Below are 20,372 nucleotides of genomic sequence, written 5' to 3'. Positions count from 1 at the left end.
GGTTACCGGAGTGCTTTTGGACGCCTTGTCTTCAAAACAAATGAAATGGTGCAAGTTGTGGAAGCCCCAGATGCTGTGAGAAACATGGTGTTATTCTCTGCCTTCGGTTTCCTTGATGGAGAAGTATCCTTAAAAGGTAACAATCGTTTAGACATAGTTGATGCACATTTGTTCTTTGTGCATTGTATAAGTGTCATTTGATTGTTTACTCTGCCTCCGTACTGTCGATAAAAAATTGAGATATATATCATGATTTCCATGCGCATGTTCAGACATGCATAGGATTGATCATACTTTAGATATACTCTACTCAACATAAGCCCCACAAGGTAAAGTTGATAGGACCTCAAATGCCCTGTATGCATGTAAATTAACCAATCTCTATTTGCTGTAATTTCCATGTCACTTCTTCCTTTTTAATGTCCATAATAGAAAATGCCCTGACTTTGCTAGGGACAATGATTCATATGATGGCGTTATTGGTTGATTTTCGGTCTTCTTGATGGTTTTTTAGGTACACTGAAAGTATTGGATGATAAATTGATTCAAGTCATATTCGAACCCCCTAAACTAAAGATTGGCTCACTGGGGTTTCAGTATGGTGGTGAGAGTGAGGTAAAGTTGCAAATAACCTACATCGACGAGAAGATCAGGCTAGGGAAGGGTTCTAGAGGTTCTCTTTTTGTCTTTCTAAGACGAGGATAATGAAAGCCATATTTGCATATCCTTTTCAGTGAAAGAACATGTTCCCTATTATATATTTTCCATTCTTTATTGTTAACTTGTAATTTTGCCATTTCCTTTCCCAGGGAAGTGATTCAAATGTCCTCCGTGATGCCATGGATATTCTAAAACAGCTGACTTTTTTAGATATGTGGTCCTATGGCTTATATCATGTAGTATAACCTTTCGTGATTGTGAGGAATAATGAGGCGGCATTTGAGAATGATAATGTGTGATTCAGATGGTTGAACCTAATTCCATGGTGCAATTGCTTTTGTTTTAGTTTATCTATATTGAAGTCGAACATTTTCATGTTGTATAAAAAAAGAATCTGAAGACAAGCTTGTGACACCTTTTGGAATTGGTGACACCCTTGCTAAAGCTGCCTGCCTACTTTTGGTCTGTAAGTCTCTTATAATCATTTGAGATTTTCCTTTTGGTTGTTTAATTCATTTTATAGAGATAAATAAAGTGCAAATTACCATGTTGTTGGATCATATGGTGAATTTGATTAAACTTGGACAAAATTACCATGAGAGCTGGCACCTGTTCAAAATTGCCATCTTGTTGAATCATAGGTTATGCCAATCTCAAGTGAAATTACCAATAAATCTCTCCTCCGTATGGTGAATTTGATTGAAAGATATGCCAAAGTGATTTGTATGTAATTTGTCTATGTAACTATGCTTATTTACTTTCAAAGCGTGTATTGTGATTATACATTGGACATTTTTATGTCAAAACATGTCAATTTGTTTCTTTTTCTCCACTATATTTTTCTTTATAGATCAAATCATTGATCATGATTTTTCATGTATTACTAATGGAATCCGTGGTTTACATTGACTGCAGGTCTTTATAACTGAAACAACTTAAGACCATTTGCCACATGACCATATAAGACTTCCTTTGCATTCAATTAATCAAAGTCAGTCTTGAATTCCCAAGGATCATCAAGAACATATATCAACTCTAACTTTTGTTGAAGCATGATATATGGTTAAGATAATCATGACATTTTAAATGTTTCAGATTGTTGCGGTAAGCATAAACTGATTTAATGAGATTGATTCCTTTTTTTTATATATTTTATATTTTTTGTTCCTTAGTCAAATTTATGACTTTTGAGGAATCGTATAAACTTGTCCATTCACCACCTTATTTCTGAAAAAGTTGTGATTTAGAATTTAAGTTAGCATGCAAGAAGGTCGCTAGGTCAATATTTTGATTTATTAATTTTAGGAGCTTATCTTTTGAAGCAAAGTTATTTGCTGTCAAAGCAAGTACTTCTTATAATGCATTGCTTGGAAACTTTTGGTTACATGAACATTATGTAGTTTCTTTACCCTCCAACAACACATGAAGTATTTCAAAGATCATAAGGAAATGAGAATTATGGAGATATTCGATCGTCCATTCATGAAGGTGCTGGAAATTTTTTCAGAGCCAGGGCAAATATGTTCTTTCAATATCTTTTAAAAGTAATATAGTTTTCAAAAAACAAAATTACTCAACAAACAGGAAAGAAGCTTGCTCGAGAACAAAAGGAAAGTCAGGCTCCTAGTAAAATTTAAATGACTCATTGGAGATGATTACTCATCTTAAGGAATTAGCAATAACACAAGTAATTCTATACTATGCCATTTCATTATCCACCGAATTATGCATCCAACATAGCATTTGGGATTTCATAAAATTTATGAGTTGGGCCATTTATGGAGCTCTAAGTTTGCATTGTGATGGTAAGATAACTAAGGAGAGCAATACTGTGGGGGATGTACTATATATTTTATAAAAACATATTGAATAAAAATTACCCTTGCAGAAACAAGTTTTTGTTTTTTTTCACAAATAAAAATTTTATTTAGAAATTAATTAATGAAAGTTTCAAATGATTAAAAGTTGGCAAGGTTATTTTATGTTTTTTTTGCTTTTTTTTGATGATTGGTTGCGTAGCTCTTTGCACATTATATTTGAGCTAAAAAGTTTGTACAACCCATCACCGATAGAAAATTTGCTTCATCATAAATTAATGCTATGCCCATCTGTTTTTCTTGATGAAGAAGAACACAGCGGCTACTTTGCCGAATAGTGATAATTTCTATACTCTTCTTTTCTTCGTGTTTGGTTTATTTATAAAAATATAATTTTTTTTTCTTTCTTCCGTTATGGAGCGAACGGAACTAAAACTCTTGTAAAATTATTTTCCTTTCTTTCTATCTTTCATACACCAACCAATTTACTTTACCCTAATTGAAGTTTTTTTTTTCTTTCTTGTCCATAATTTTCCCGGAAGCTCCGGTTAAAATAGTCGAAATAAAAAAATTTGAATGTAAAAGCTAGCTCCCGATAGATATTTTTACAACAGTATAGCTTTTGAACAAATTTATGATTTTTTTATTCAATTGAATTTCAAAAATATCGTCATCAGGGCAAACTGTAAGTGAAACTAATTTCAGAAGGGGTGCGGGTATCTGAGAGAATGCCGAGATTCGTGCAAACAGTAATGCACGCAAGAGCAAACTCTTCCCGTAAGCATCCGTGAGGCCGTGCCCGTTAAAAAGTGCTGCGAACATTTCTTACAATGTCCGACGTGGCAGTCGTTCATTATTCGGATTTGCTGCATGGTACTCTGCACCGATCACAGCAAATGTCTCGTGGGCCCCGCCAGAACGTGTGGTCATAAGCTGCGTTACGGTTCGCAGCAAATCGAAGAATCCACAACTCATCAGCTCACCAAAGTTCTTTCTCTAGGCTAATAATGGCGCCACGTAATCATTTCCGCCATATACACGTGGCAACTCCTCCCGCGCTTCCCTCTTCCTTGCCCTCCCTGCCTCTTTTTTTTTTCCCCGGTCGGAAGGCGAACACCATGCCCTTCCTCCTCCTTCCCTTCTCTCCTTCCTTACTCCCTTCCAGAGCCTTCGCTTGCACTCCAAATCCACTCCCCTTCAATTCCCATCTCATCATGAGCTTGGCTTCGAATCTCATTTCCCGGCCTGACGATCGCCGGCAGGCGCGGTGCCATACAGTCCCGGGACTGAGCGCCGAGGAGGTCGCCGCGGCTTCCGAGGAGGCATTCGGGAGGCATTCCTCTCCCGATTTGAAGCGGAACGGCACCGGGATCGCCATCATGTGGTTTAGAAACGACCTCCGGGTTCTGGACAACGAGGCGCTGATCCGGGCGTTGGCGGCATCTGATGCCGTCTTACCGGTGTACTGTGTGGACCCTCGCCATTTTGGGACTACCCATTACTTCGGATTTCCAAAAACTGGAGGTAAGGAGGTTCATTGAGTCACTTATATTGGTTCTGTTTTCTGCTGGAATGATCTTAGTGTTTTTAATGCGCTGTATTGACTATTGAGCAATGTGACACATGGTTATTTGATCAATTCTTGGGGTTTTGCACAAAAATTTTGAAAACATAGCTCAAACTGTAGACATTTTATTGTTGTGATGGGCTTTACTATTTCTCTTTTTGCTTCTTTAGGTATTACGTTTTGGGATCGCAAGTGGAAATCAGTGAATTTAGCAATTCAGATGCGAACGATCTGAAAAATCATTTTTCGGATAACTGCCATATTAATCACTAAAAATGTTTCACTTGCCATTTTTATGTATTTAAACATTGGATTTGTCAGTATTTTTCAGATGAATGCATTAAGTCTGCTATAAAAAACTGCATGAAAGACCATCTGAAACTTATCTTCTGTTGCACCATATATCACAATGATCTTTTTTTTTTCTTTTTTTTTTTTTAATAAGTAGGAGTCCTGGGGTCACAGCTGTAACCAAGCTCAGGAAACGACCTTAGCTGGGAAACACATTAGAATGTGTTCATATGTAATGAAAATTGCTGATAGAGTGTGCTTAGACTTGGTTCTCAATAAACATCTTGCAATTTTACAAACGTAGTTAGTGACTTTTGAAAATTCAAAGTTTAACAAGCATGATTATCATTTACTGTATTTTTTAATCTAAGCACATTGATGTCTAGAATCTTGCTCTCATCTATTGCATCGCATAGCTGTTTTATATTATCAATTACTCATTATTGCTTTTTTTACGTACTTGACATACTCTTTTATAATTGTCAACAGCATTCAGAGCACAGTTTCTGATAGAAAGTCTTGCTGACTTGAAAAAGAATTTGATGAAGCGTGGATTAGACTTGCTAGTACGACATGGAAAGCCTGAGGACATCCTTCCTTCAGTTGCAAAAGCTCTTGGAGCCCATACAGTTATTAATCTATAAAATACCCTTTTATGCCTCTGTGTGTGTGCATTCTTTCAATATATTTATCTTTGAATGCTCCTCTGTCTCCATGATTTCTTCTTTTGTTTTCATCTGGGATCCTTCATTATGCTGCTAGACAGGCATGGAATTAGACTCACCACATGTGAAGTGAAAGCTTGCATAATACTCTTCAGTAAAATGCTATGTATCGAAATTGCACTGATGTCAGATACAGTTATGGCCTAAGCTCAAAGATGTTTTGTTGGGATTTCTTTTGAAAGCTCCAAGAATTTGTATAGCAGTACCTTGGCTGATTTTTTTTTAATTTTTCTTGATCCACTCTGAGTTTGGAATCCCTCACCAGATTAGCCATAGAATCTGTTTTCTTTGACATAAAAATAATTATGAATGATATAGAAGTTTGGTATAATGGGGTGTCATGTTTCCTTCATTTTTCAATCCTGAATACCGTACATAGAGGCTCCTTCATGCATTTACTAAGTAAAAAGTACTCAGAGTATCAAAATTTCCTGTTCCTGACCTAGAAAAATATATAACTCAAGAAAAGTGTCAAAATTAACTTTGTATGTTATTTGATTTAAAGCAATGCTTTACTATCCATGAATGTGCAGGAATGGATTGTTTAGAGTAACTGCTGTTTTACATGTTGAATAGCAGTGGTGAAAGTTCTAACACTTTAAATTGACATATGTCAGTGTCAGTATATAGAAGATGACTTTAGGAAACATAGTCATGTCTTTGGTTTATAAAAAATAAAATGAAAAATGTTGATAATAAGGTAAAAAAGTTTGATGTTCAAAAATTTATACATTGACCAGAACATTACACCTTGTTTGCTAACTACACTCTACTAAGAAAAGCAGGGGCGTGAAATGCAGAGACATCTTGTGGTTAGATATAGAATATGAACAACTACAACCATAATACAGTCATCTGATATATTTGGAGGTGCCTTGCCATATGCTTGTATAACTGCCAAATCTTTGTCAACCTAAACTTTTATCATCTTTGTTCATGAATTTCATCCAGATCACCATGTAGATAGACTCGTTGATGCATATTCAAGCCTCTCTACTTTCCAGAGACATCTCAAGTCACCATTCTCCCCAACCACGTCCAAAACAGTCCTTTCATTTGTTTGTTCATAATGTCATGTTTCAAGTTCTTTTTTCTTATTTTCTCATTCAGAATACTTGAGCTTGAACAGTATGAGACAGGTCTTTTAAGCATTTTATATGTTCTCATGATCTGAATGTGCATCAGTTGTCATCTTTCCTGATGCACAATGGTGACTGGCAATATGGAGAATTGTAAACGATCAGGTGGCCATAATTTCTGGAATTCTTCATGAAGAACATGATTATTGATCTGCATAAATGCATAACTAACAAGGCAATAATTGCACACTTCAATCATACTTAAGAATACTAAGGACCTACTTAAATAAGTTTTTTTTTCCTTTAAATTGACACTCTGCTTAGTGTTAGTATTTCTTAGATGAGTTTCACTTTGATGGTATCAGGTTTATGCTCACAAAGAAACTTGCAGCGAGGAGCTTCTTGTTGAACGACTTGTTTGCAAAGGCTTGCATCAATTAGCGGTATGTGAGGGAGAATCTTTGAAACATAAACCTGTATATCCTAAGCTACAACTTATATGGGGAAGCACAATGTACCATATAGACGATCTTCCATTTGAAGCAAAGAATTTACCAGATGTATATACACAGTTTCGTAAGGTAAATTTAGATTTATTTTTTTCTTGGATGAGCATCATCTTCATATTTTGCATTAGCCCGATAGCCTACAAACATAGGTCTTTGTTTTTGGTCCATTTCACAGGCTGTTGAATCGAAGTGTTCAATTAGGAGTTGCTTCAAGTTGCCAGCATCACTTGGGCCACTACCCGGCAGTAGTTTGGATGAAATTGGTGGACAGGGAACCATTCCTACACTTGAACAACTAGGACACTACGAGAAAAAGGCAGGTCCATGATGTTCTACCATTTATATCTCTTAATCTAAGAGCATAGAAGTTTTAGTGTTTCTTTTACCTTCTTTATCTGACGGCACTGATGCATTTATCTAATGATCTAAGAGTTGTTGCTGGAATGATTTGTTGGCCTCCCTCCCCACTTACCCTTGTTTTTATCTTCATTGGTAATGCAATGGCATATATTGTGCCCTTCAGTATCTATACATCTGCAAATTATGTTTATCATTATGGTTCTTCTTCTCTTCTCCATGATATTTAGATACATATTATATATTCTTCTATAGTTATTTGTTTCTTCTCAATGGACATGTTAAGTCTTATGCAGTAAGCTTGAAATATGATTCTTGCAAATTCTTAGAGTTATATATTCTAGATTAGTTTCTGGGTTGTGAATTTAGTCTTCTATGTATAACATGGATAAATATAAATTCATTATAAACTAAAGATGATTGCCTTTCTATATGCAGTTTGAACGAGGAATACACTTTGTCGGAGGTGAGAATGCAGCTTTGTGTAGGGTTCATGAATATTTCTGGAAGACTGTAAGTATTCTGAGAAAGAGTGATTTAGAAGGTGATATGTGAATTTCTGTCTTGCCAACTCTATTTTTTGGAAAAAATAAAAATGTCTGCATCAGTGCAATAGTGAGGGAATATGTATGATCATGACAAAAAGAAAAAAAAAAGGTCTGATCCCATTTATTTGGGGTGGCAGGTTGGAAAAAATGTTTGATATACATAAAACTAGCTGCCTCTGTTGTTATTGTCATTTTTGTCTTATATACTGAAGGTTCTGGTACTTTGAGTTATCATCTTTCTGATCACTGTAGTTTGTCATATACAACATATATTGGAACATGCCACTACATATGCATGAAAGAATGCAATTATCTTGAAAATGGTTATCCAGATATATTCATATCTGAAATCATTTAGAGGTTAATCATGGTTTCCTCTGTAAATAAAATATTGACATATAACTTCTATATTTGCCATTATATAATCTGCTAAATTTGAATTTCGGCAATTTAAAGTGTGCTTGCCTTTTATTGTTGTTGTTGTTATATTGTCAATGAGTCTTAATAATTAAGTTATTTCTATTCCTGTGATATGTTTTCGTGCAGGACATGTTAAGGGTTTACAAGGAGACAAGGAATGGTATGTTAGGGCCAGATTATTCCACAAAATTCTCTCCATGGCTTGCTTTTGGTAGTCTTTCTCCACGTTATATCTATGAAGAGGTTTGAAATCTCCTACTGATTGATTGGCCCAAATAGTGTACAGTTTGAGTCTCCTTCTCATGTTTGTTTTCATTACATTTGTTAGGTAAAGAGATACGAGAAGAAGCGCTTGGCAAATGATTCAACATACTGGTAATGTATCTTCAACTTTTGTAAATAAGTTGCTCCCAATTGCAAACTGAAACATGGGGTTTAGTTCTTGACTTAGCAATGATACTACAATTGCAACAGCAAATTTTTGTTGATATTAAGGTTGTGATTCCAGGGTTCTATTTGAGCTGATATGGAGGGACTACTTCAGGTTTCTTTCAATAAAATATGGAAATTCAATTTTTCATCTAGGTACATTTTTTTTTACAATCATAATTGCCGTTATTATTTGTGGAAGTTGCCCCACAAGATAATAGAAATATAAAATCACTTTAGCTTATGGCTATCCTATTGTAATTCATCTGCTACATTGCACTAGGAGAGGACCTAGCATCAAAACATACAGGTTGTAGATTGATTAGTGTATTGTAGAAGGATTCATTCTCTTATATACAATTCATACAACAATCTAGGGTTCTAGTACTTAATCACATAGAATTAGACAAATCTATTCATGTATATTCTAACAATGTCTTGAAATTTGCATGAAGTGCTACAAAAACATTTAAGAAAAGTCAATTTTTCTAATTACCATCAAGTACTAAAAGTAGTTCCAAATGCAAGGGCAAAAGTAACTTTTTAATTCTGATCTATCAGTAAACTTTTCACCTTTAGGTGTTCTTGATCATATTATGCCCTTCTTTTCTTGTAGATAATCACATTATTCTTTTATTTAGGACTTAAGATACATGCTAGAAGGAAAAGGCTGTGAACATTTTCGTTCATAATGTCATTAGGATATGTGGTGTACCTGAGTATTTTTTTTTCTTTAATATGAGGTTTTATGATCCAGTTGTATGTACTACCTGAATATTGCTGCATGGATACAGATGTGATAGTCAAATTTTGACATGTATCCAAGCATCTAATTAGGCAAGAGCAAGAAAAGGAGAAATGGTGAAATAAACGAAAAAATAAAATTATGTAAAGTAAATTATATATTTTCCCTTTTCATTATAAGCAAAATAATACACTAAGAAATATAATTTGTTAAGGTCTTTCCATGAACATCTTTCTCATCCAAACTCCAAATTGAACTTAAGGATATATGAAACACAATACTGCAAAGCTATTTTTATACCCATGTACTTTACCAACCTCTTAAAGGCAGAAATCCACTTCCAGTGACATTATGGTTGGTTGAACTCGTAGTTTGAAAATTCCAACTTTCTACCAATATGTACAGGTCAGATTTGGAGAATTTTATGAGTATATAACTATTTAATGCATATCTGATTCACAGATACATATCTGACATGGAATATTTGAGCTGGATGCTGGTGTGCAGTGAACATAGTGCCTGAAGGATGATAGGAAGCATATTTGATATTCACTTAGTAATACATTATTTAGTATTTATTTATAGATAAAATAAAATAATTTGCAAACTCGTGCCAATTTTTACCAGTTTCAGCATCCTTTTTGAGTAATGATTGGAGTGCTGCCATCCGTTTACAGTATCGTATCCTTGATGATACTTGAAAACTTTCATCTTCCGGGAATTAAAGGCAGCCTTTAAATGATTAATAGCAATATAGAACTTTTCTTTCTGTAGCTAAGAGAATTTTGCTCTTGGCATTTTAATAACTGTTTGTGATAGATCTCTATGTTCAAGACAGTCATTTCTCGTGTATTGACATTGCCAGTTTTACTGCCCCTTTCAGTGCTCTCCCTAATAACTTATATACAAGTTTGGACCTTTGGTACGTTTACCAGTCTATTGTTAACTCTGATTGTGCAGCATTGACGATTTCGATAGAATTCCTAGTAGGATGCATGTTCTGTTGACTTGTTGGTTTCAGTTAACTTTTCCTTGAATTCCTTCTATGATGATCCAAGCATAATTCCCTGAAATTGATACACTGCTTGAGTGCTCTACTTGTAGATCCAAAGTAAACATCCATCCTAGTTTTAGGCAGAAATAGATTTTGAATCATGTTCATATTATCTTTTTGTCTCAGAGTTGGTTATCTACTCTTTTTTTTCAGGGGGTCCAAGAAAAGTGATGATCAAATGGAGCCAAGATCAGTCACTATTTGAGTCTTGGAGAGATGGCCGAACAGGGTATCTTTAATATTTTATTTCTTCTGTTTCATTTCATATTTGGTTTTGTGTTTTGAACAACTTGGAATTATGCAGTAAGTTGTCTTTTGATATTTTCCGCCTATTTTTATGATTCATAGTTATCCTCTCATTGATGCGAACATGAAAGAGCTATGTACCACTGGCTTCATGTCAAACCGGGGGCGTCAGGTACTTCTCTGTTTTTTGAGGGATCCATTCCTAATATTGTCAACTCTGACAATGGAAGTTTTATAAAGAAAAGTTTACACTGAAGGACCTATTTATATATCTTTTGTAAAGGATGAGAGGAAAATTCTGATTTGCAGTTTTGTTCAGGTTGATATATATATATATATATATATATATATATATATATATATATATATATATATATATATATATATATATATATATATATATATATATATATATATATATATATATTGGATTGAAGTTTAACAGCAGAAAAGAGTATACATCATGCAAAGGCATTAGATCATTCTAGCAGTTACCATTTCATCAAATGTAGAGATCAAAGCATTTAGAATTTTTTACATCCAGTCAAAGATATTAGTTATTTGTCCTCAAATGTAGACAATTGATCAAACTGAATCCATTTGGCCTTGGTTTCATGCATCTTACTTCATTGATTCCTATCAAAGGCAAAGTCCTATGAAATGAGAAGACCGATTATTCATCAAAAACTTGTTTTTCTTAGCAATAACCACCATGCCCGCATATTTCAGAAGCTTTGATGGCATTGTTGTTCTTGCTGTAGCATGAACTTCATATTGGTTATCAGATACTTTTAGATAATGATCGGCAGAATAAGTATTCTTATGGTGTGATTTTGATTTTATAGTCGTTTCCTCTTCCACCAAGTTCTTGATTTATAACTTGTTCATAATTTTTCTGGCATCTAGTTTGTTTTCTTGTCTGAAAGGCTGCTAAAATGCTCATTTGCCCTAAAATCCTGCTAATTATTACAGTCTGGTGTGCACAAACATGGGGCCTGCATGCCCAGAACTGTAATTTAGCTGCTTCATTGCTTTAATAGTATTTTTGGGTATATCAGATTTTTTTATTTTTGATACCCGAGAAGAAAAACAAAAGCTTGTCCAATCAAAAGAAAGATGAACGAGAGAGAACAGGCACATGCATTCAGGTTCCTCTGCTTAAAGGGATGGGAGCTTCTTGGTTTTTTTAAGCGAATCTAACAAAGTGGATCTCTCTTGTTCTACCAGAATCAGCCATGTATTTCAAATTTTTGCTGGATTTCTGCATCTTTTGCTGACTCATCTGTTACTAGCAAAAAATTTCTGTTACTTCAGATACCTCTTGCTTTAACATGTTATTGAACAATCGATTTCATTCTTCAGTACAAATAAAAATTCACTATAACTGTATGATTGGAGTGAAAAATCAATTCATAAGTTGCCTTTTTATTTTATTTGTAGATCGTCTGCTCATTTCTGGTTCGAGATATGGGCATAGACTGGCGCATGGGAGCTGAGTGGTTTGAGACATGTCTCTTGGATTATGATCCAGCATCAAATTATGGTAACTGGACTTATGGAGCAGGTTGGTGTTCACCAAAAATTAATACACATAGGTTTTTGCTTTTTGTATAAGAAAAAAGAACAATATAAGTGTCTTCATTTGTTTGTAACAGGAGTTGGTAATGACCCAAGAGAAGATCGGTATTTTAGTGTCCCAAAACAAGTAAGTGCAGCTGACATTATTATGATGTTCAGATTACTGTTTTCTTTCCCATACTTTAGCACCTTTGAATTTAAGAAGGAATTCTTCCCATATTATTTCCTAGTGAAGAGGTTGTTTTAAATTTAGTTTTTATTGTGATATAAATCAAGTTCACGTCCCGGACTTCAGAGAATCAAGATTTAATATTGACAATTTTGTGCAGGCAAAAACCTATGATCCTGAAGGTGAGTATGTTGCTTACTGGTTGCCAGAGCTACGAGCGCTTCCAAAGGAGAGAAGGAACTTCCCAGGACAATCATATATTAAGCAAGTTGTACCTTTAAAGTTTGAGAATACAAATCAGAGGAATGATCATGCCAAAAGAGGTAATGGGAGACGGAACAATATGCACCTAGGATGAGAGGCCCCATATACTGATAATGCAATAAAATGACAGCATATGAAGATTTTTTTTTTTATAACCAGAATTCAACTAGTGTTTCATTGAATAGAAACTAAAAGATCAGTAGTTTATGATGATTCATTACCAGAATTCAGAATGAAATAACATCATGCCAGAACATCAGATGTCTCTGATGATTTCTTTTTGCTTGAACTTGGAATAAGTTACATAAATATAGAACTGACTTCATTACTTGTAATAGTGCATTAACTCCACTGCAGATTGTCAGCAAATAGCAACCAATCTAATTTGGATCCAGATAATTGTTGAACCATAATCTGGTTGCTTGTAAGATCTCTGGAACTTGAAAAGAAAAACATCCGCTCAAATTATATTATATGCAAACATTTCTCCAGAGAGAGAGAGAGAGAGAGACCAAAGATCAGATTATTCCTTCTGTGACCACACCAAAGTGAGCAACACTATTATTTGGATGCCAGTCAAGAGTTATGTGGAAGTAAACATTTACTGGAGTTGGGTCAAGTTATTCGGAAGGAAATACATCCTAACTAGAAGTTCAGGAATTCAAGTTGCATACAAGCCGACCATCAAATTTCCAACTAAAAATCTCTGCTTTGTAGGAACTAAATGTGTCCATTGAATTTTGTATTCTTTTTTCTCCTATCCTCGCATCTCAAACTTGCTAGAAGCCACCATTTTCAAATTAGAGATTGAACACTTGGAACTTCTTAAATTTAACAAGTGAAGCAGCTCATGTTTCTGGTACAAGAAACAGCCCGACTTTTTAATTGCCAGCTTCTAGGAAACAAGGCCAAAATGACAAATCATTGAGAATAATATTGGGTTGCTTTTCTTTAAACCCGATTTACCAAAATGACAAATCATAAAACCTGGATCATTAGCATCATGAGAATAATATTTGGTGGCTTTTCTTTAAACCCGATTTACCAAAATGACAAATCATTGAGAATAATATTTGGTTGCTTTTCTTTAAACCCGATTTACCAAAATGACAAATCATAAAACCTGGATCATTATATGCTTGTATAAAATTCAGTGCCAATAGTAGTGTTGATCCAATGAAAAATGCCAAGATTCAAAAATATCTATCATACTCGGATGGAACGGGAATTTATTAGCCAGGATCTTAAAATTATTTATACCACAAAGTAGAATAGGTCACCCTGCAACATTTCCAGCTATGCAAAATTATTGAGGTAGTTATTCACCAAAATTGGCTCATGATCATAGATTGTGGCCATCAAAATATATACATGATGGCCAACATGATGAGGACAATATAACTTAAGAAGCCTCAGAACGAAACTCCAATATATACACCATCCAATTTGCAGATAAAAGAAAAAACCTTGACAAAGTTTCAGGGTAAGAAAGGGTATCCCCCTTGAATTATTGGAAATGGAGGTAGAACTTTCAGGCCATTGTCACGATATTTTGCATGGTGGAGTCACAATTGGCACAATCAAAATCCTCGGCAAGTTTGTCAATAACTGGCACTTGGGAGGCCCTTTGCACCCTTGGCTCACGGAAATGAGCATCTCGAATGAGAGGATTGCTTGCTCTGATTGGTGGAGAACAAGAAAAGCAGGGTGGTGAAGCCTGCAGAATATAGCAGAAAACATCTTCAGCTTGTTATCTAGTTTTTCTTGTGGTCATACACTTTCTGATCAGCCAATGCAAACAAAATCTAGAAAACTAAGAGAATTCTAGAGGAATCCAGCGGAGATGCAGCAAGTAGTAAGAAGCATAAGCACAGACCTTGCTCATAATAATGTCAGGATCTGCTACAACTTTCAGCTCATTATGGTCTCTGCTTGACCTGCATTCTTTACAAGTATTAGTGCAATAAAAAGAAATGCAATCAGATGTACCATACGATGACAGAGTAAATGCCTGCAGCTGTGAAAAAATATGCCAAAAATAACAAAACGACAGCCTTCACATTTTAGGCACCTATAAGTATGATGCTGAGTATAGATTCTCAAGTGTTGAGACGATGTAAAACAACTAACACACTAGGCGAACTAAAGATTCTAGCTTGACAAGCATTTTTTTAGAATCAAAATTAAATGCTCAAAATCTTGTCAAATACATCAAGCCCGGTCAGTGAAAACTTCATATTCCGTGATTAAGCTAGCAATATTAACTTTCTAACAACTTGAAAGAATATATAAATCCTTTATTGTGCTTCAAATACAATCAAAATCCAACTCTTGCAGAGCACAATTATTTAATGCGACCAAGGTAAAAGGCTAGGTTTGCTTAGGCTAGTTGAATGCTGGCTATAGAATATAGCACATTCTTAATGCATGCATATGCCTGCATGCCCACAGGCACGTGCAACAAATAGGACTGAAAAGCAATATACCTCAGTAGTTTGGCACACAACAAAACATGAAAATTGAAAACATTAAGCCTCACGAGCTGGCAAAAACAGCAAAGTTAACAGCATGCCTTCCTTGCTGTTACTTGGAGAGCAGAATACCTCCAAAAGGGTTAACAATGTAACTGCTCTCTCAACATGATTATGTTTCTGTCACCTTCAATGACCAATGTTCATAAATGAGAGAAATATAATATGATTCCTTGCAAACAGAAAGTTAACCTATTCACATTCTCCCAGTTTCTCTAACTTTTCTGGGAAAGGGAGCTAGTCAGATATAGCACTTGGGACTGAACCAACATGTCATCAAATCAATCTTGAACCATGATTTTCTAGTCATTAATTCTTCTACCATTTTCTTAGAGTTTCAAATTTCCCATCTGCGATGTAGAAAGTTCAGTCAAATCTCTTGAATTTCTCCAGCTAAGCATATCTTCAACTGCGATATGACTACTATGGAAAGAGTGGGTGGCATGGAACAACTAGGATGATAATTACTTTGACATTCATTATCGGATCCCCTCATCTGACCCTTAATCTGGTAATTTCTTGACTAATAATAGATAACAAGAATGACGATACCAAAATGTATGCATTAATTTTAATCAGCTGTTTTTCAAACTTAAAACAACCAATATCCCTGGATACACAAAAAAAGGAATATCAAATGATTACAAACAGTATTTAATATTTGACCTCACCTATCATGAAAGAAAAAAAAAACACTGATTATGAGAAAAGTGTACATGTAATATCAGTAAAATTATCTATATGGTTTATAAGTCCCTGCATGTCTCAGCAATCCAAATAACCACAAGAGTCCATAACTTTATAACTGGATGGAGACGAGACCACTTTGAGAGCATTGGTATTTAAAATTTTAAAAAAAGAGAGAGAGACGAAGATAGAATGCCAATGGCATGCTTCACTGGAATCTCTGCCAAATTGTCAATGAAAGTTTACATAAACTTGATGTACTCTTGATCCAAGCTATTAAAGAAATAATAATAATAAGGATATTGCACATGCTAAGTCATAGCCTCATCTAATTGTAAATCAATGGAGAAAATCCAGACATTCCTGGCAAATCCCTTTTTTCCAAGGAATATGTTACGGTCCTCCTCTCCGTAGTTCAAGAATAATGCATAACTTTGCAAATGGCCTGAGACCACACCATTTTCAGAGCATTGATATTCAGAAAAAAAGGGGGGCAGAACATCAAAAGCCTGCTTTACTGCAAGTTTTATAAAAGCACCCATAAAAGTCTACCTTGTCTTCATTCAGTCTTGACCTTAGCTATCAAAAAACTAATAATAAGGATATTGCATAAGCCAAGTCATAGCCTTGTCTGATTGAAAATCAGTGGAAAAATGTTAGATGCTCTCAGTAAGACTCTTATTCAAATCCCAATGGCCAAAATTGACTTTTGAGGTCACAGTAAAACATCTGGCCTTTGATACTAAAATTATGAATATAGCATCACCTAAAATGCTAGCATAATAGCACAAGGAACCTGCTCCAAATATTTCTAGGGAAGTAACAACGTGTAACCTTCATAGGATCAACCTGAGTACCATGCAAGGTTCAAATATTCATGTGATTATGGGCATGCTGGATAAGCTGCTGGCAAGCACCAATAAGAAAGAAAAAGGCATGATGGGCACCTTTACTTAGTGGTTAATGAGGTCTTGCACCATGAGGTATTCACAGATTTCAAACAATCTGCACAAACACATGATCAAGAAAATGGAGCTAGCACCTGTTAATTGTGCCTAGCAGGTACACCAATTTGTGGCTGGAGCTGACGATCCTGCTGAGGCTACAGACAGCCAGCGACTTTCTTGGCTTTTGGTTTGTTCCTCAAGAACCAATATATATTGATGGGTGCTCTCAATCTGGACTAGGTATATAATTTTCAGCTCCTTTCTCATCCTTCTCAGCAGTCCAAAATAATTATTAGACTAAGAAAAACATAGCATGACAAACCTCAATTCTCTAACTCATGATGAGATATTGCTCAGAGCAATGAGAGAGAACAAGTGAATGATTAAAAAAAAAGAAATATATGTTTATTGTTATAATTTTTCCTGGTATAGCTAAAAAATATGTCAAGAAGAGCTGCCTCATCAAGCTTTTCTTGTTGAAGTAAAGCTCCCCACAGCACCTACATACTAATACTATCCATGCTTTACTGTCACAAAGAAAACTCTTCTCCAATCACTTATCTCCATAAAAACCAATTTAATTGCCTAATTTGACTACCATCCTTATTCTGTTAAATGTATCCTTCAATACTAATCCTATACTAATCCTTCAATACTAAATGTATCCTTATTCTGCTATCATAAAGGAACACCTATTTGGCTACTCGTACAGACCCACTCCCAGCAAAGAATATTGACTTGCATAACTTATTCTCAAAAAAAGGGAAGTAGGGATCAATTTGATGCAAGTGGTCATCTGCATTTCCTGATGTGGTCTTCTTATAGATCACATCAAAATCATTGACCATTCACGGAGCAATTAGAGACCTTGTTGCATCTTCCCATACTTGGTCTCAAGGTGTAAAAATGAACTGGTTAACTGATGCAATATGGATTTTCACATCCTAAATACTTTAACATCAAGACTCACATTCCAAAGCAATTCAACATCTGCAAGATTAGAATATGCTAATTGATTCAAAAAAGACCAATGAACTGATGATAGAAAATATATTCTAGCATGAAATTTCACCAAAAGCTTATCTGTCCTAAAGAAACCTATAAAATAGAATTTTAAGCAACAGCATGTTGGATTGTCTAGAGTCATCACAAGTTATATCAATTCCTAAAGACAAGTGAACATCAACTCTGGATCTCAGCTTGATCGGACCAAGCCTCCACAATTTCGGAATCACCCTATAGAATGGCCTACTCTCCCCCATATCAGTACTCATCTCCATACATTTAAAACATTTTTTGGAAGGTTTACCACGTCAATTGAAGTAGTTAATGGCATTCTTCAACTTTATCATATACGCATTGGCATGCTCCTTACAACTAATCACAATGTATTATTCTAGGTTATACCTTATAGAGAATAAATATTTAAAAAAGTCATCTAGACTACAGTCATGCAGATTCATTTGGCCGTTTTTTGAGCAATGTGGTGTAATGTGAACCACGAGGTTTGAGCCCTGGACCTCCTTCAGAACAAGCCCTTAGAAAAGGGTGCCAACCAGCTGAGATAAGGCTGATAAGGATGGTCGGTTTGGTGGTTTGGCTTGTAGATTATACTTTAAAGATAAACGCAATAGCTCTGCGAACCATACTTCTTCCTTCTTCATCTAGACTCCTTCAAAGTCTTGAAGAGCTATGGACAATCGCTCCATAGTTAAACAGTCTCAAACTGCAAATATGGCTACCCCTGGCCCTTACTAATCAAATATCCTTTGGGGTTTCATGTCAAACCCCCCTTTATCTAAAGATGACTAGGCCAACAATTTGGCACCGATTCATAGCATGGACATTAGGTTAATGGTCAGCTATAAAATCCTCTCAAACTACGGTAAGATCATTGCTCTCCTTCACGCCAACCCACATATATGGGACAAGGCTTGTTACTTACCATCGCGGGTAACTATTTATCAATCATATAGCATATCATAATCTTTTTAATAATGAACTTTCATAATTATGTAATTATGTGGCAAAAAATAACAGAGAGTCAAGACCGAGTTTTTCTTCCTCTTGATAGAGTATGTACCTTTACTTTTAGTGCCAACTCCGTGTAGATGGTTGGGGCTTGTGTATCTAAGCTAAGGTTAACTAACCATCAATCACAAGACATTCTAGAAAAGCTCCTTCAACAGTTAATTTAACTGTCTTGTTAAGTATGCGACATAAACTTACAAAAATATGGTCCCGGTGTTTCTTTTCCTTGGTATAGGACAGATGACAACTTCATCCCCACTCTGGCATTTTTCCATCATGATGGCTGTTCTCAACTTTCCCAGCTCCTTCATTTCATCCTCCAAATTCTTTCCATTACATTTCGGCCTTGCTTGGGAAACATATGTAACTACATGGAGGGAAACAATAAGAAAAAATAAAATAAAATCAAACTAAAGCCACATCAAACTACATACATTTCAAGATTATGGAAATAAGGACAGTTTGTTACCAAACTATTAAAAACCAAACGTTCAAGAATTTCTGGTCGGAGAGTTATAAGACCTGAAGAATGTGCCATCATGCTCATTAAGTACTCCATTTCTAAAGAACAGCAGGACCCAAAATACTTCACTAGAGAAATACCCTGCATAAAAAAAGCATCACTTGGAAGCATCAGAAACTGTACAAAGAGAAATAATTTTCCATGATTACATTTTGAAGTTTAGCGAGACATAATGTGATAGCATGAATTAACGTTCTTATGATTCGATTTCCAGAAATTCAAGTCCAGATCCCAATCTTTGAACTAGCAAAAATCAAATCCTACAAGACAATCCAACAAATTATCATCTTGACGTTTCAAATCAGCAGCTTCTACAACAAAAAGAGAAAAAAAAAAAAAAACTGAATCTTCACAAACCCTAGTCACGCAACGCTCAATCAAGAACACGAATCGGAATCACTAAAAAAGATTACAGCGTGTTTCAAGCAACTTCCATTCAGGCAATTCAATGAACCGTTAATTATACTAGAAAATAAGATAAAATAATCTTTAAGAAATATTTAAAAAAACAAACACTTATTCAGGACAAGAAAACCAGTAGGAAGACAGTAATCAAGAATTATAATTACCTGAAACAAACTGAATCCTTCCTTTCAGAAGGCCACAGGAAGAGATCAAAGAGACAGATAGATAGAACAGAGCGGAAGGAAGCAGTGGAGAGGAGGAGGAGGAGTCTCCTACTCTCGCTCTCCAGCCGCTCGCTCGCTCGCCCGCCGACAGGGTCCGTTGGCGGCCGAACGTGGGTGAACGGATTATTTACTCGCTCTTGCATATGTGAAATGACAACATTACCCCTAGCGTTGAAGGTACGCCAGTGAGTTGGGGGCACAAGGTGGTCGATGCAACCTTAAAGAAAGCTGCCACCCCTCCGACCCATTAGGCTAAAGGATAGAAATGGCAACGGATTGGCTAAACGTAAAATTTATTATATATCTGAATCCATTTAAATTCTATATAATCCGTCCTAAATTTGATTAAAAAATTATTCAAAAATTCTAAACCTGTTCTAGTAAATGGTAAACCTTTGGATATCTGAATATATCTAATTAATTTTTATTCGGATCGAATTATTCGGATTGGATTGGATATTGGATTTGAATCTCTTTCGAGGTAGTTTAATAGCATGGTTCAAATAGAAAAGGTCGATGTCTTGATATCAAAAATATGTGTATGTTGAAAGAGTTTTTTTTTTTTT

General features: G+C 35.3%; 3 protein-coding genes across 6 annotated transcripts; 2 read left to right on the top strand and 1 right to left on the bottom strand.

Annotated features, from left to right (window-relative positions):
* CRY3 (cryptochrome 3) lies at positions 1-14,395 on the top strand. Of its 4 annotated transcripts, XM_088707416.1 has the most exons (15): positions 992-1,126; positions 1,576-1,764; positions 3,155-4,001; positions 4,825-4,964; positions 6,505-6,720; positions 6,824-6,964; positions 7,444-7,518; positions 8,100-8,216; positions 8,302-8,348; positions 8,482-8,558; positions 10,355-10,430; positions 10,550-10,619; positions 11,888-12,011; positions 12,103-12,152; positions 12,355-14,395. In XM_088707416.1, exons 3-15 carry the CDS (start codon positions 3,485-3,487, stop codon positions 12,550-12,552), a joined length of 1,848 nt encoding a protein of 615 aa, XP_088563542.1. In that variant the 5' UTR covers positions 992-1,126; positions 1,576-1,764; positions 3,155-3,484; the 3' UTR covers positions 12,553-14,395. The 4 variants fall into 4 exon arrangements, with proteins under 4 accessions (XP_088563543.1, XP_088563542.1, XP_088563541.1 ...); XM_088707417.1 differs by lacking the exon at positions 992-1,126 and adding an exon at positions 1-136 and having other exon boundaries at positions 1,576-4,001; XM_088707415.1 differs by having other exon boundaries at positions 1,576-4,001.
* On the top strand, positions 4-1,084 carry LOC103707055 (putative plastid-lipid-associated protein 8, chloroplastic). The gene is made up of 2 exons (XM_088707419.1): positions 4-136; positions 515-1,084. The coding sequence occupies exons 1-2, from the start codon at positions 46-48 to the stop codon at positions 703-705; spliced, it is 282 nt and encodes a 93-aa protein (XP_088563545.1). The 5' UTR covers positions 4-45; the 3' UTR covers positions 706-1,084.
* Positions 13,756-19,928, bottom strand: LOC103707056 (uncharacterized). Its single transcript, XM_008791404.6, has 5 exons — positions 19,747-19,928; positions 19,177-19,258; positions 18,853-19,021; positions 14,335-14,395; positions 13,756-14,175 (listed from the first exon to the last, which is right to left on the bottom strand). The coding sequence occupies exons 2-5, from the start codon at positions 19,211-19,213 to the stop codon at positions 13,990-13,992; spliced, it is 453 nt and encodes a 150-aa protein (XP_008789626.1). The 5' UTR covers positions 19,214-19,258; positions 19,747-19,928; the 3' UTR covers positions 13,756-13,989.
* Between the last annotated feature and the right edge of the window lie 444 nt (positions 19,929-20,372).

The sequence above is a fragment of the Phoenix dactylifera genome, chromosome 11 (assembly GCF_051530095.1).
Source record: "Phoenix dactylifera cultivar Ajwa chromosome 11, Ajwa_hap1_PhDact_Kaust_v1.1, whole genome shotgun sequence".
NCBI classification, from domain to species: domain Eukaryota; kingdom Viridiplantae; phylum Streptophyta; class Magnoliopsida; order Arecales; family Arecaceae; genus Phoenix; species Phoenix dactylifera.
This window is presented reverse-complemented; position numbering and strand designations above follow the sequence as displayed.

Excerpts from the sequence above, each read along its gene's own strand:
- LOC103707055 (XM_088707419.1), top strand. The coding sequence starts at position 46 with ATGGTGCAAGTTGTGGAAGCCCCAGATGCTGTGAGAAACATGGTGTTA. Across the intron at positions 137-514 it reads TGGAGAAGTATCCTTAAAAG|GTACACTGAAAGTATTGGAT; the intron begins GTAACAATCGTT and ends ATGGTTTTTTAG.
- CRY3 (XM_088707417.1), top strand. The coding sequence starts at position 3,485 with ATGGCGCCACGTAATCATTTCCGCCATATACACGTGGCAACTCCTCCC. Across the intron at positions 4,965-6,504 it reads AAGCTCTTGGAGCCCATACA|GTTTATGCTCACAAAGAAAC; the intron begins GTTATTAATCTA and ends TGATGGTATCAG. Across the intron at positions 6,721-6,823 it reads TATATACACAGTTTCGTAAG|GCTGTTGAATCGAAGTGTTC; the intron begins GTAAATTTAGAT and ends TCCATTTCACAG.
- LOC103707056 (XM_008791404.6), bottom strand. The coding sequence starts at position 19,213 with ATGGAGTACTTAATGAGCATGATGGCACATTCTTCAG. Across the intron at positions 14,396-18,852 it reads AACACCGGGACCATATTTTT|GTCAAGCAGAGACCATAATG; the intron begins GTAAGTTTATGT and ends TAAAGAATGCAG. Across the intron at positions 14,176-14,334 it reads CTGACATTATTATGAGCAAG|GCTTCACCACCCTGCTTTTC; the intron begins GTCTGTGCTTAT and ends TATATTCTGCAG.